Source organism: Dothidotthia symphoricarpi, assembly GCF_010015815.1.
Source record: "Dothidotthia symphoricarpi CBS 119687 unplaced genomic scaffold P153scaffold_23, whole genome shotgun sequence".
Classification (NCBI taxonomy): Eukaryota; Fungi; Ascomycota; class Dothideomycetes; order Pleosporales; family Dothidotthiaceae; genus Dothidotthia; species Dothidotthia symphoricarpi.
The window spans coordinates 708,431-722,249 of NW_022985030.1; the positions used below are offsets into that span (position 1 = coordinate 708,431).

Sequence of the window (13,819 nt, forward strand, 5' to 3'; positions counted from 1 at the left end):
ATACGTGTGTGTTAAGAGGGAGAATCGCTCATTGTCCCTTCTCCCCACAGTTAGCACCTGTCCGTGCGCAGGGTAGTGTGACCATGCCGCGAAAACGCCTTCTGCCACCAACATCAAACTCACTGCCATTTCACGCCATCCGCGCTTGTATCGCGACAAGCCTATTCAGTTAAGGGAAGGAGACTGCTCCCATGGGACACCGTGGGACGCTTTTATCGTCTCTCCGCCACCCAAAGTCTTGGCCTTGATGTCCACCGACATGCAATCTCCCCGATCAGGCAGGTGTCGTTGAGAAAGAGAAGAAGCACATCTTGGCAAGGCTGGGCAGTGTTTGGTGGCTGCATAGAAAGTTCGAAAGCTCCAAGGGTCAGGTATTATCGCTTCATCTACCTAGCGTCTTAGAGGCCTGATGCATCCCTCCGCACAATTTACCGACAGTTTGAGGTGACATGCACAAGGCTGGCCCGCATCAAGTGGCGTTTGCATCTCCTCTCTCCTCCCTATCTTATCCTGAATCCGGGAGGTCTAGACTATACCTCGGTCCTTGAAGCTTCTACGAGCGCGCTTACCTACGGTAGCACAGCGAGGGACGTTACAATTGCGATCTTTCAATCGTACCAAGCTTTAGTCCACCCTGTTGAGCGCCTTTCCCCAAGACATGTTGGAGATAACAGCTCAAAGAAGCCAATGGCCCGCAACCTTGGAGCGGGGCACCAGGATAGTCGCGTGTGACCCTGGAGCAACTCCAGGTCAATGCTCCGTTCTGGACCTATGCGTTTTCTGTATATGAAGAGTGGCATCGTCTTCCTGCTAGTATTCAGGTGCTCTTTCACTTGCCCCACCGTTCTGTGCAAACGGTCCCTTCAACTTCGTTGAGCACGCAATCGCTCGAGACTATCGCTCCTGATTTTCCTTTCCCATCTGCTCACTGTCAGTTCTGCTGAACGACAGTCCCTCTTCCTTTTGAAGATGGCAGCCACCCACAACGTGAAGGCTAGCCTGGAGATCACGAAGGGCGCCACCGTGCTCGACCCCATTCCGTTGGACACCAGCACCTCTAATTCCTTCCATGATGAGGACACCATGCTTCTAGGGCCGTATCCTACTGAAGAGGAATGGGCGACCCTCCCTCGTGTTCCTGGTAGTATCCCATGGACTGCCTGGACCGTTGCCTTCGTCGAGTTCGCTGAGCGTTTCTCCTACTACGGAACAAGCGCTGTCTTCGTCAACTTCATCCAGAAGAAACTGCCTCCTCATTCGAGGACTGGTGCTGGGTTCCTTAAGAAACCGGGTTCGGGTGCTTTGGGCATGGGACAGCGTGCTTCGACCGGACTGACAACATGTGAGTCGAACAACTGCATGTGCTTGACTTACGCATGCTAATTCTCTTATCAGTCAACCAATTTTGGTCGTACATCACGCCACTTCTTGGAGCATGGGTTGCTGATGAGTACTGGGGTCGTTACAAGACTATCCAGATCGCCAACTATATCTCCATCATTGGCCACATCATCTTGATCTTCTCGGCAATCCCACAGGTTATCGTCAAGCCTAATGTAGCTCTCGCAATCTTCACTGTCGGACTGGTTGTCATGGGATTCGGTACAGGCGGTTTCAAGTCGAACATCTCGCCACTCATCGCCGAACAATACAAAGACCAGAAGGCTTATGTGCGCGTCAAGAAGAACGGCAAGAAGGAGATTGTCGACCCTGCTACGACGACTGCGCGTATCTACATCTACTTCTACCTTCTTATCAACATGGGGAGCTTGACGGGCAGCTTGGCAATGTAAGTTGGTGTGTCTTTGCCGCTCGAACATCCTACTAACAGAGAAAAGGGTTTATTCGGAACACTTTGTGGGCTTTTGGCTCTCTTACACACTGCCAACCATCTGCTACCTCGTCTGCCCTGGTATCCTTATGTACTTCAAGAAGTCATACAAGCTTACACCACCCACGGGATCCGTCCTAGGAAAAGCATGGAAAGTGATCAGGCTGGGCAGCAAACACTCTCCGAAGAAGAATGTTTTCAAGGACGATGATTTCTGGAACAGGATCAAGCCGAGCGCGATGCGTGCGCGAGGTGATACCATCCCTGCCTGGATGACATTTGACGACGCATGGATCGACGAGGTACGCCGTGGCGTAGTCGCTTGCAAAGTCTTCCTTTGGTACCCTCTATACTGGCTTGCCTACAATCAGATGACTGGCAATCTCGTTTCACAGGCCAGCACAATGAAGTTGGGAAAGACACCTAACGACATTGTGTCAAAGCTGAACCCGATCTTCATTATCATCATCATCCCACTCATGGATTTTGTGATTTACCCTGCTCTCCGGAAGATGGGTGTCAACTTCACTCCTATCAAGAAGATCACTTGTGGTTTTGCGCTAAGTTCTTTTGCCATGGTGTCAGCTTGTGTTATTCAATATTACATCTACAAGATGTCCCCATGCGGCAACCGGATCAACGCGCTTTCCGACGAAGGAGAAGATTGCAGCGCCAACATCACCGTCTGGGTCCAAGTTTTCCCCTACGGTCTGATTGGAATGTCCGAGGTCCTGGCCTCCATCACCAAGCTCGAATACGTACGTATCTACACCCTTCCTGCAAGTTCGAACATGAACGTACTAACAGGATTATAGGCATACACTAAGGCTCCCAACAACATGAAGTCAACCGTCCAAGCCATCGCTCTGTCCACATCCGCTGTCTCGGCCGCTCTCGGTCAGGCTTTGGTCAGTCTGTCTGAAGACCCACTTCTCGTATGGAACTACGGCTCTGTTGCTGTTGTTGCGATGGCTGGTGGTGTTGGTTTCTACTTGACGTTCCGTAAGGCCGACAAGGAGGAGGACGCTATGAACAACCTCCAGGAGTCTTCTTATCTTGGCCACGAGGGAGCTGACGCGGAGAGTACCGCAGAGACCCACCATGTCAGAGATGAGAAGAACGAGAAAGGTGCTTCCAACTAGGGTACGATGTTCATGGCTGTCAGTAATAATACTCTGAACTGCATAAACAATGGTTGAGGACTATGAGTAATGCAATAGATCAACGTATTAAACCCATGTGATGAAGAAGAGTACAGGCTTTTGTGACTCCCTCTTTTTGAATTCCGCTGTGAGTGTCATATGTGGTGTGAACACGTTACATTTGCACCTGCCACTGAGATCTGGTGGAGGAGGAGCGACCTGTGACTTGCCATCATCACGACAAACGATGCATCGAGTCCACTCGGCTCTTTAGTTCGGTCGAACAGATGCTAAAACCTCATGCGCGCCATACAGTTGATCTCGCGATGACTGAACAAGTGGGGAAGCGCTACCGCTTGCCTGGATTACCAATGGGCAGCCTACTATATGAGCGGCTTACCCGACAGGTGATTGAGAATGGAGGACTCCGTGATCGTAAGGTGTTTTCAATCATCGGCCGGTTTCGGACAAACCGGTGTGGCTCTCCTTGTCTTTGCAGCGTGACGTTGTTTCAAACTAAGCATCACTGCCTGCGAGGGACAAACCTCCGGCATTTCGCAACCCAATTTGTACACAGTCCGTAATGTTTTCGTTTGATCGAGTCACGAGAAGCGCGTTTGTTTCGCGTCACCTGGGCTTGGCGGAAAGACCTCGAGGTGCGCGCTCCCTTCTTTCTCTCTGTGCAACAACGTCTGCCACTCAACTTGACTCAGACCTGAACCCCTTCGCTTGTGCGATCCTCATGCCTCCGAAAAGGTAAGAGAACACTCATACTTATCTCATGATTGTGTACTGACATAAAACAATCAGCGATCACAGTTATGCTGCGAGTAACAAGAATCCTGTCCAAATCAAGAGTAGGCAGATGAGTGGCGGCGGAGCGATTCCAGGTACCAACGACGAGAAAAACTCACCTTGCTTTCTCACAAGGCTCCCTCCTGGTGAAACAAGCTCTCATGCTGCCTTCCAAATGTTCCTAATGAGATTGAATAGAGATCCGCAACCGCATCTACGATTTCACGAAAGAGTACGACTACTTCCCAGATGGGCTTGTACCACCGCTGCTTATCCGGTCCTCCAAACTTTATGATTCGCCAAACAAATACAGCGCTAGGAACTACTTTGCTCTTACGCAGACATGCAAGCAACTTCGATCGGAATTCCGCCCTCTGTGGCTGCGCAACTCCGGAATTCGTATCGATCCAGAAGATTTGGACGAGTTTGTTGGCACCTTCTATCCCAGGATCGATGAATACCAGAACGCCCCAAGGTTACTGTTGATAAACTGGGACCACGACATCTGCTACGACGATAACCTCGTGTTCAAACTTACTCCTTTACTTCGCTTGCATGCACACTGCCCGACATTCACAGCCAAGTTTGTCTGTCGGAAGATAATTGATGGAGACTTTCCTAACACTGAATGCTACGGCTGCGGACACTCCATTCACTGCGGATGCAGTGCTGACTGCGATCATGAGGAGACTATACTTGACGCATGTGCTGATCTGTATTCAGACTACAGCTACACTGAGGCACTTGATGAGTTTCTTGCCAATAAGAACGAAGCATGGCTGGAGGTACTTCGCGAGGATGTACCCAAGTTGATGGAAATTGAGTGCACCATCGACGTCGGTACGCAACGCTCAACGATCTATATTCGCTTCCCCGAGGGCTGTTCTCCAGCTTGCCTTAGCAAGAAAAACATGTATCGCGACGCCGCTCGATATCTCACACGAATTGGCATCTTGGACCTCGAACGACGCGAGAGACTTGATTTCGTGATTGGAGAGGCTACCAACAAATTTACCCGACACATTGGCAGCTGCAATCATCTCGTTCAGACTTATGTTCAAGTTCATATCTCCGGCGACATTGACAAGATGTCCGGCGACGACGTTTGAGTGTCGTCGTCGACGTGGCGGTTTTGTGGGGTGTCGCAATGGTGTTGGGATCAGGATAGTCCGGAAAAGATAGTCGGCACGAGACGTGAAGGAAGAGCCTTGTTTGCGACAAAGGCAAAGGATGCTCGCTCGGTAGTTGTCAACATGTATATTTAGCAAATAAAGCCCGCATGATATTATGCACACTCAGAGTGGATCTTAGTCTTCAGAATTCCGAGCTAAACTCTAGTGCGTCGCCCTCTGTTCAGCGAGCATGCTTCAGACGAACCCTGGTAGGAGCGTCTTGTGGTTGGCCTACGCAAGTTTCAGCTATCAAACGACTCCTAGGGGTATAACTACTGGCTGTGTGGTATATACTGCGTTTATCACCGGCCATAGTATGCGGCGTTGTTGGTATGTGAGGAAGATTGGCAGAATGCTGCTGTGAGGATGAAGTTGGTGCCCCCCCACGGCGCTCGCACCTGTCATCTGTTGCCGCATGCTTCCCATGACGCATTCATCGCCTCGCAAATGCCATGCTTTTATCTTACTTGAGTCCATCTTTCTCACAAATTGAGATATCGGTCCACTGCTGACCACGGCCATGTGATGTACCGGCAGTGATTCTGAGCATGCGTGACAGCCGCGAGAAGCTGTTATGGAGGGGCACGACGTCATCATGCCGCACGACGCGACGCGCGCAGTCGCAACGGGCATGAGGAGATTAGGATTAGGATCAGTATCTGAGAGGCTACTCGTTCTGAGATATCCTGATTTTATAGTCTTTATATAGCGTCTCTGATACTCCATGCTTCGACAATCACGACGTTACCTCAACCCACGCGTTAGAGGACAGCACGCCGTTAGAATGTCTTCAAACACGAAGCAGCAGGACGCAAAGTTCGCGCATCTGCCTCTATCGACTTCAGGACCTCAATCGACAACATTGACTGTACTCGTGCCTCATCGATGTTATCCTTTTCAAGCGCTGACACAGAAATCAGGGCAATGCGCTCCTTCGAACCCCGTACTTCAATAAGGGCTCTGCTCATACCAAGGAAGAGCGCGATACCTTCAAGTTACATGGCCTCCTACCTACGTATATCCAAACACTGCAAGAGCAAGTCCACCGTGCATATGCTCAGTACAGCTCCCGTCATGACGACTTGGCGAAAAACACTTTCATGGCAAGCTTGAAGGAACAAAATGAGATACTCTACTACAGGGTAAGGGCGCAGCTGAGGTATTTGTTCAAGTAAAGTCATGGCTGACGATGTCGCACAGCTCATTCTCGACCACCTGAAGGAGATGTTCCCTATCATCTATACGCCTACAGAAGGCGAAGCTATCGCTAATTACTCGAGGTTGTTTCGAAAACCAGAAGGCTGCTTTCTCAATATTGACGACGCGGATCGGCTAGAAGACGACATCAAACAGTGGGGCCACCCCGACGATATTGACCTTATCGTCGCGAGCGACGGTGAGCAGATACTAGGTATCGGCGATCAAGGAGTCGGAGCTATTCTGATTAGTGTGGCAAAGCTGGTTATATATACGCTATGTGCCGGGATACATCCTTCACGCACGCTGCCGGTAGTACTCGACTGTGGCACAAATGTAAGAAGGAGAAGGAAGTGGAAACGCGAACTTCCACTGACATGTCGCAGAACAAGGAGCTTCTTGATGATGAACTATATCTCGGCTTGAGAAAGAATCGAGTGCGCGGTGAACAGTACGACCAATTCATCGACAAATTTGTCAGTGCCTGTAGGAGTACATACCCGAAAGCCTACATCCACTTCGAAGATTTTGGCGTGGACAACGCGCGTAGGATCCTCGACAAATACACACCTCAGATTGCTTGTTTCAACGACGATGTTCAGGGGACGGGTTGTGTCACCCTCGCGGCAATTATGACCGCATTCAAGGTCAACGGTGTCAAATGGGATGAGGCACGTTTCGTCATGTTTGGTTCTGGAACAGCAGGCACTGGTATTGCCGACCAGATCAAGGACGCCATTGCACAGCATACCGATAAGTCAGCTGAGGATGCGGGCACCCAGATCTGGTGTGTCGACAAGCCGGGACTTTTGCTAAAGTCGAAGAAAGACCAACTTACTCCGGCACAAGTTTCGTATGCTCGCGATGACCACGAGTGGGAAAATAAAGACCATGGCGACTTACTATCAGTGATCAAGGAAGTCAAACCACACGTGCTAATCGGTACATCAACAAAACCCGGAGCGTTCACAGAAGACGTTGTTCGGGAGATGGCAAAGCATGTAGACCGACCCGTGATCTTTCCTCTTTCAAATCCGACAAGACTCCACGAGGCGAAGCCCCAGGATTTGTACGATTGGACTGATGGCAAAGTCTTAGTAGCTACTGGCTCGCCATTCGAACCCGTGAAGCACAACGGCAAGGAGTACGACATATGTAAGTGAGATTTGGTCAGCTAGCCGACGACACATCTGCTAATATATCTAGCTGAGTGCAACAACTCTGTCACTTTTCCTGGGATCGGTCTCGGCGCTGTCTTGAGTCGCACGCGTCTTATGACGCCGGCACTCCTCGTAGCCGCAGTCCAAGCACTCGCATCTGCCGCACCAGTACTCAATGATACCGGAGCTGGCCTGCTGCCTGACGTGGAAGACGTTCGAGACATCAGCGTCCAGATAGCGAAGAACGTGATTAAGAAAGCTGTCGAGGATGGACTCGCGCAAGAGAAAAACATTCCTAGTGATGATGCTGATCTCGAAGAGTGGATCCGCGAGCAGATGTGGAACGCTGAGTACAGGCCTTTGCAGCTGGTTGAAGAGGATGAAGCAGACGCACATGCGAAGGGTGAGGCTGGGACTGCGTCGCACCAGAGAGAGGCAAGGTTCGATAATTGATGTGTTGCATGGGCATCATTGGCACATGATCCCGAACAACGGCAGCATGACAACCAGAATACCTAAACAGAGAGAACGAGCGAGGAGCAAGTTGCGACAAAGAAGCGGTGGCGTGGATATCTCGCGTCATCTAGCCAAGCTTTCAAATTTCTTGCTTACCGGCACGGCAGTTCACGATGACGGACCGGGGAGGAAGAATCACCTTGTACCATCGCCGTTTTGCGACTCAATTTCCTGTGAGACCTAGTATGTAGGCCATAGTTGTCGAATTTCTCCATTTACATGTCATCTCAGCTCAGCCCGTGTATGTGACTTCATTTGCAGATTGTTGCCACGATGTTGATAAGCACTTGCTCGGGCTAGAGGCCCGTGCCCTTAGCTTACATCCTCGGAGACTCCCGACGTCACCGCCCTTTAAATCGCACGTATTAACGAGCAGTATGACGGCAACAGTATCGCCACCGCTATACGGGAAGTAAGTTTGAAGATTATATTATTATGCAATGCGTGAATCATCAGCTTTTCAAGTTTCTGATGTTGGATTACACCTAGTTCTCACAAATCGAGAAGATCAAATTTCTCAATGTCTGATAGGATAACAACTTCAAACAGGGCGTTCTGCGCCACAGATAATCCACTTGCAGAGAAACAATCAGTAGAACGTTCTGGATGCACCATGTCTTGAGGCATTTTGCAGGCGGAGTCTGTTTGATCTTCACGTTTCCAAGGCGTGCACAGCCACATCTGCTGCAAATCAAACTGCTCCCGGTAGTTGACCGCCAAGCTTTCAGTCATCCTCAAAATCGCGCCCATGGTTCTCCTCAGTAGCAAAATAACGATTTTACGTCTCAGCAAACGTGTTACAGTCTGGTGCGATGTCCCAAGATGTCTTTTGTCTGTTCAAAAGTGCTGGAGGGGAGAATGCAACGTTCCCAATCGCCATCAAAGAGTATCAGCGATATCTATTTGGAGACGACAAATTAGCGCACCGTTTCGGCACAGACCTCGCTAAAGCCTTTGTTGCCCATGGCCCTGGGTTTGGCGCCAGGAAGACCACAAGCTACGTTCATAGCCCTATAGGCGACATCGTTGTTGCCGTTATATCCGGATACGTCCCCACGGCCACCCACAACTTACGCAATCACTTCGTCGCTTGCCTCAATCGGCACCTCGTCTCAATAAACGCAAGGCCCGCGGTCAAGATCGATATCAATAGAGTGGAGAAAGGGTTACAGGCCCGGAACGGTCCGTCGCCATCCCCTCAGGAAGCGTATCATATCGATCGTGAGCGCCTCGAGGGACGGGCGGTCATCATTTTGGGCGATCTGCGCAAGAGTCCAGACCACGAAAATCAAGTCAGACAGTCACTTCGTGGCTTGGAAGTTGACAGTCCAATCGTCTTCGTCTACCTATCCTCTCTGTCGGAACACGCTCATCCCAACGCTGTTTCGCCTCTGCTGGAATTTGTAGTTAGTCCATCGATCAAAGACGTCGAGGTCATCGTACAGACGGATCAGTTTGTCCTCAATGAATGCTTTGTTCTGTTTGTGTTGGGGCGGGATCATGGTGAATTTTGCCAGTTCATGAGACGACAAGACGACGGCTTTGCAAGATTGTTACTAGACTATGCGATCGGAGGGCAGTACTACGAGAAAGAGCTTTATCAGCAGAACGTCAAATTCTTACATTGGGAGGTTGGGACAAGAGAGAGCGTTTGAGTAGGAGGGCGAGGAAAACGTGTGTGGAGAGTTACTCCTTGATTCAGCTTTCTCATTCGTACAACAAGAAACGGTTTGCCGTGCGGCATCCTATTAGTCCACATAGTAGAAGATCTTATCCATGCGATACAGAGTAGCTCATGCCATGTCAACCTTTGCGGCCAATAGAAGCTTTGAGCTCAGTCCGTCGCATGTCTTGGACAAGAGACTAAGCGTCTTGATCGCGCCTTGGTGTGCGGCAACCAGCCTTCCATACTCAGTTAGCATGTTCTCTCCTCACCGTTCAGAGTTCCTCGTTCCTCGTTCCATCTACTACTTAGCCGCATCCGTCTTGCAGCTGTCTTGTCATCCAGAAATGGAAGTGTATCAAAGACATGGCTGATTCTTTGTCCAAACTTGCGTCGTTTTTCTGATAAAACATGGTATGACTTGGATTCATCGCAAAGTCTGTCCCGCTCTGGCCAGCTAATTACTAAAAACATTTATCATGGCACATCCGTACACTTCGCATGCCCGATCGCGTAATATCCACAAGCGCTCACATCAAGAGAAAAACAAGTCAAGTCCCACTTTCCTGGATGGCTACGACGAGCAGCACCGACAATCTTGGACACCCGAAGTCCAACAGTGTCGTGACTACGATCATGCATCAATCGTCACCAAACCCGAAGAGATGAGCAAGGGGAAAGTGTACTTGGTTGGTTTCCAAAGCACTGTTATGAACATGATGCATATACTGATGTTTAATAGGCTATGGCTTTGACCTTCGTCGTGCCCCTGATAATCCTGCTTCACACACCCTTCCTCTTCTCCTTTTTGGTTGCGGTTCCGTTTTTGTTCAGGACCTCACCGAGGCATGTCGTCGCCAAAGTATAGAGGGTGAATATTCCCGCAAATATTGTGACTCCAGACTGCGATGCGTATGTGAATTGGGCTGACGCGCTCGAGCGGAGAGGGAGTGATAGTTGTCAGTCATCGTGTTTGCGTTTCTTGAGCGAAAAGGCTCGGGGTGTTCGTATTCCCAAACATATCGCCATGAACAGATGCCATACCTCATCTGCCTCGACTGATGTGTGGTATCAATGATCACCCTTACACATAAGTCTTCATGAGTATATCTAACAATTTTTCAACGGCTCCACCCGAACTCCGCCTCAACACACACTCCCCACTCCTCCATTCGCCCCTCAGATACGAGATACACCACAACTCTCCCAAACTGCCAACCGATCTCCGAGAAAACCCGCACACACACCTCCAACCACACCTCCAACCACACCGCAGTCTCACAGAATCTCTCGGTAACACGCTTCTTCGCCTTTGGTGTGCTTTCCTACCTGCTTTAGACTTTCTTTTCCTGCAAGCCGTCGGGTCCCTAATCTCAGGTGTTCTAGAATGTGTATACGAAGCCTTCCACCATAGATGGTGGAACACACTTGTTACTCTTCCTAATCTCTCGCGCTTCATGCGCTTCGGTTCTACGTTCTATGTAGACAACTTGCTTGTTAGGCTGTTGAGCCCTTTTTGGACCGCTGGTAAGGTCACGGTAACGCGTGTATGGAGGGTTGCTATTATGGGGATTACGATACTGGGAGAGCTAGGAGGATACGAGAGCGGACTTGATCGGGCTTCGCAGTCTGATTTCTACAAATTTGTTGGTTGAGAAGCTCATGCGAAAGAGCCGGTGCCAATTTAGAAAAAATGAATGATCCCAGTGGTTGGGCTTTCATGCTTTTTGCGTAGAAAATGCGCTGGCGGTGTGGCGGTGTTCGGCACTTGTTCAACGGCTTTGATAACTAAAAGTGTCTTTTGCATGTTACGTTGTGCTCGAACCATGAAATGGAATTCGATTGTGAAGGCTCCCTTGTGACTTGTGAGCTCACCTACTAATTTCATTCATATATCTCCTGTGGCACCCCCTGGCAAGTACCACTCACGCAAGTTTCTCACCAGAGTAAAATGAAGCTGACGCCCGTATTTTACACACTCTTCTTCGCTGCCTCGTCATGCGCACATTCATGGCTCCATTGCACTGACCACAACGACGTGATCCTAGAATGGATGAAGGAGAACGCAACCCTATACGATCCTCCACGCGAGGTTGATCCTCTGTGAGTCCATGGTTCCCCAGAATATCTTTTACTTCTGCTAATGCCGTCAGTATGCCATGGTTTTCCCATCTCTGCGCCGGCTGGCCGCGCGCAAAACACAACCCTGGCTTCTGGGCAGATGAATCAACCAACTACGCCTGGCACATCAGCGCAGCCGTAAGCCAAGGGGATACACATGCATGCCATCCAGACCAACGCAGTCCCCTTTACCGTACCGGGCCTTTCGCCCAGCCACCCACGTCCGCCGGCCCAGAACTTGTTTTCACAGAAAGTCCTGCACCTATGGCAACATCGAGACCGGGCCGCGAACTCAAACTCCTCTTCGGTGGAAATGGACATTCGAGAGGTGATAACGTGGGTGGGCATGGGGACCCAGGACGTGTCGCTGTATACTGGAAAGGCGAGCCCGAGGCTGAGATTGTGGATATTTCCGAGTTCACAGAGGAGAATAGACTGCAGGAGGCAGGATTCTCGGATGAGAGTTTTGCGTATCCGGCGGATGTGAGTGTGACGACGCCGCCGGAGTTGCATGATAAGGGGAACTGGTTGACGTTGAAATTGTGAGTACACCCTTTGGTAGAGATGAGAAATACGGGTGTTCGAGATCGCGTACTGATGGGATGATAGGCCTGAATCTATGGATTCTGGACGACATATGTTCGTTTGGGTGTGGTCGTATGGCGGGAAGCCACAGTGGAGTACTTGCTTTGATGTCATGGTTGTATGAAGGTCTAGTACGGCAAAGCTAAGGCGTAATGAGGTAGAAGATGGTCCAGTTGTCGAAATCCGTCTTTTCGGTGGTGTCTTGCCGTCAATCGCTGCTATGAGAAATCGTGGGGTTTGCCGTAGATTATAATAGGTTCAGAATCCTAGAGGTCCTCGACTGACGCTGTGTCTTCCAAACTGGGCTGAGGCTTCAATGAGGGGAAACTCAAAATCTGACGACGTATTTGACTGGTATTTACTACCGCTTGGTTCCTTCCTAGCCAGTGCTAATTCCAAGATCTTTTGGGCCTCAAGAATGGAACCCCATGCGTCTTCACACTTTTGATCCCACCGGCGTCCAGGAATGCGGGAATTAGGATATGCGACTCGATACGGACACTGGGACCACTGCCGTTTAAGCGGCCTTAAAAGATTTATTGAACTCTTTACATACCCTTTACCCCATCGTCTGAAGAAATAAACTCTTAAAAAATCAAGAACTTGATTGTTGGGTTTTGTGGCCACAATTTCGCAGAAATCTGTTTTAGTAATTAAAAACAAAATTAATACGATGTTTTCATCGAAGAATTCGTGAACTACTAGTTCATGACGGGGCATGTCTGACGATTTAACAATAGTGCGCAATATACTATAGGTGATGTTGTTATCGTGTAAGAATTCTGCCAGTAGGAACGACCATATATCGATGTCTAGCTCTCTAGAGCTAATTGATCTCAAAGCTTCTGGCGTGAGCCATCTGCCATCTGGGACAGATTCCGAAAGTAGGGCTAGATACAGGATGAAGGGACGGCGGTTTTGATAACAAGAGCGAGCATATGCGCTTTGGATCGGCATATCGTTGAGCATCTGCCCTTCATGTGCAAGAAGCAGCTTCATCAAGTATCTTCCGTTCCATAGGTGATCATGGGTAATCTCAGTTCCATCTTCAGCATCTTGAGCATCGATGCACTTTGAGCAAGAAATGTCGAGAAAGCTGTGCATCCTCTCCTCAAAATCCCAACGCGTGAGCCCTTGACTTGGCAATTGAAGTCGGGAAATAGCTGGATACAATATTGGGAGCGAGGCAATCTTCTTCAGGTCATATTCAAGATAACCCGTGGCTTTCCAGTACATTAAAAGACACTCGGCATAGTCCCAATTGGGATGATACTTATGTCTGGATAGCCAAATGCACCACCTAATATCCTCGACATAGCGATGCAATACAGCGATTGAATTGCGCTGAGTGGCTGTACGAAACAGGTCCGGGAAGTTTTGTATGGTGCCGGGGAGTTCAATGGGAGGTATGGTGTTGAGAATCTTCTGAAGTGCGACCCATGCATCTACGTCATTCAAGATGTGTGCAGAATCTAACCGGTACGACAACCATGATCCTACTCTGATCTCAGCAGATGACTTGCTTGGTTCGGTTGGGCATCTTCTACTGATGTGGAATGCTCTTAAAAGAGTGTGATGTTCTCTCTCTTGTTCAACTAGAGGCAGCCAATCCCATACAAGTAGTACGTGTCTCTGGA

At 49.6% G+C, this 13,819-nt stretch overlaps 7 protein-coding genes across 7 annotated transcripts; 6 read left to right on the top strand and 1 right to left on the bottom strand.

The window, feature by feature from the left end:
• Nucleotides 1–969: 969 nt before the first annotated feature.
• On the top strand, nucleotides 970–2,973 carry P153DRAFT_361280 (MFS peptide transporter-like protein Ptr2; the record flags this gene model as incomplete). The annotated part of the gene is made up of 4 exons (XM_033666975.1): nucleotides 970–1,342; nucleotides 1,396–1,789; nucleotides 1,839–2,589; nucleotides 2,647–2,973. The coding sequence occupies 4 exons, from the start codon at nucleotides 970–972 to the stop codon at nucleotides 2,971–2,973; spliced, it is 1,845 nt and encodes a 614-aa protein (XP_033518975.1).
• Nucleotides 2,974–3,687: 714 nt separating this feature from the next.
• On the top strand, nucleotides 3,688–5,059 carry P153DRAFT_370976 (uncharacterized protein). Its single transcript, XM_033669152.1, has 3 exons — nucleotides 3,688–3,729; nucleotides 3,784–3,863; nucleotides 3,967–5,059. Exons 1-3 carry the CDS (start codon nucleotides 3,716–3,718, stop codon nucleotides 4,875–4,877), a joined length of 1,005 nt encoding a protein of 334 aa, XP_033518976.1. The 5' UTR covers nucleotides 3,688–3,715; the 3' UTR covers nucleotides 4,878–5,059.
• P153DRAFT_134814 (uncharacterized protein) lies at nucleotides 5,034–5,853 on the bottom strand. Its single transcript, XM_033662064.1, has one exon. It carries the CDS (start codon nucleotides 5,664–5,666, stop codon nucleotides 5,190–5,192), a length of 477 nt encoding a protein of 158 aa, XP_033518977.1. The 5' UTR covers nucleotides 5,667–5,853; the 3' UTR covers nucleotides 5,034–5,189.
• Nucleotides 5,725–7,750, top strand: P153DRAFT_301979 (uncharacterized protein; the record flags this gene model as incomplete). The annotated part of the gene is made up of 5 exons (XM_033664421.1): nucleotides 5,725–5,808; nucleotides 5,861–6,082; nucleotides 6,141–6,473; nucleotides 6,524–7,292; nucleotides 7,344–7,750. 5 exons carry the CDS (start codon nucleotides 5,725–5,727, stop codon nucleotides 7,748–7,750), a joined length of 1,815 nt encoding a protein of 604 aa, XP_033518978.1.
• An 810-nt stretch (nucleotides 7,751–8,560) lies between these two features.
• On the top strand, nucleotides 8,561–9,630 carry P153DRAFT_326954 (uncharacterized protein). The gene has a single exon (XM_033665309.1). It carries the CDS (start codon nucleotides 8,626–8,628, stop codon nucleotides 9,466–9,468), a length of 843 nt encoding a protein of 280 aa, XP_033518979.1. The 5' UTR covers nucleotides 8,561–8,625; the 3' UTR covers nucleotides 9,469–9,630.
• A 325-nt stretch (nucleotides 9,631–9,955) lies between these two features.
• On the top strand, nucleotides 9,956–10,344 carry P153DRAFT_390626 (uncharacterized protein; the record flags this gene model as incomplete). Its single annotated transcript, XM_033670954.1, has 2 exons — nucleotides 9,956–10,165; nucleotides 10,219–10,344. 2 exons carry the CDS (start codon nucleotides 9,956–9,958, stop codon nucleotides 10,342–10,344), a joined length of 336 nt encoding a protein of 111 aa, XP_033518980.1.
• A 1,083-nt stretch (nucleotides 10,345–11,427) lies between these two features.
• Nucleotides 11,428–12,143, top strand: P153DRAFT_301965 (uncharacterized protein; the record flags this gene model as incomplete). The annotated part of the gene is made up of 2 exons (XM_033664418.1): nucleotides 11,428–11,579; nucleotides 11,630–12,143. 2 exons carry the CDS (start codon nucleotides 11,428–11,430, stop codon nucleotides 12,141–12,143), a joined length of 666 nt encoding a protein of 221 aa, XP_033518981.1.
• Between the last annotated feature and the right edge of the window lie 1,676 nt (nucleotides 12,144–13,819).

Excerpts from the sequence above, each read along its gene's own strand:
- P153DRAFT_370976 (XM_033669152.1), top strand. Across the intron at positions 3,864-3,966 it reads TGGCGGCGGAGCGATTCCAG|AGATCCGCAACCGCATCTAC; the intron begins GTACCAACGACG and ends GAGATTGAATAG.
- P153DRAFT_326954 (XM_033665309.1), top strand. The coding sequence starts at position 8,626 with ATGTCCCAAGATGTCTTTTGTCTGTTCAAAAGTGCTGGAGGGGAGAAT.
- P153DRAFT_134814 (XM_033662064.1), bottom strand. The coding sequence starts at position 5,666 with ATGGAGTATCAGAGACGCTATATAAAGACTATAAAATCAGGATATCTC.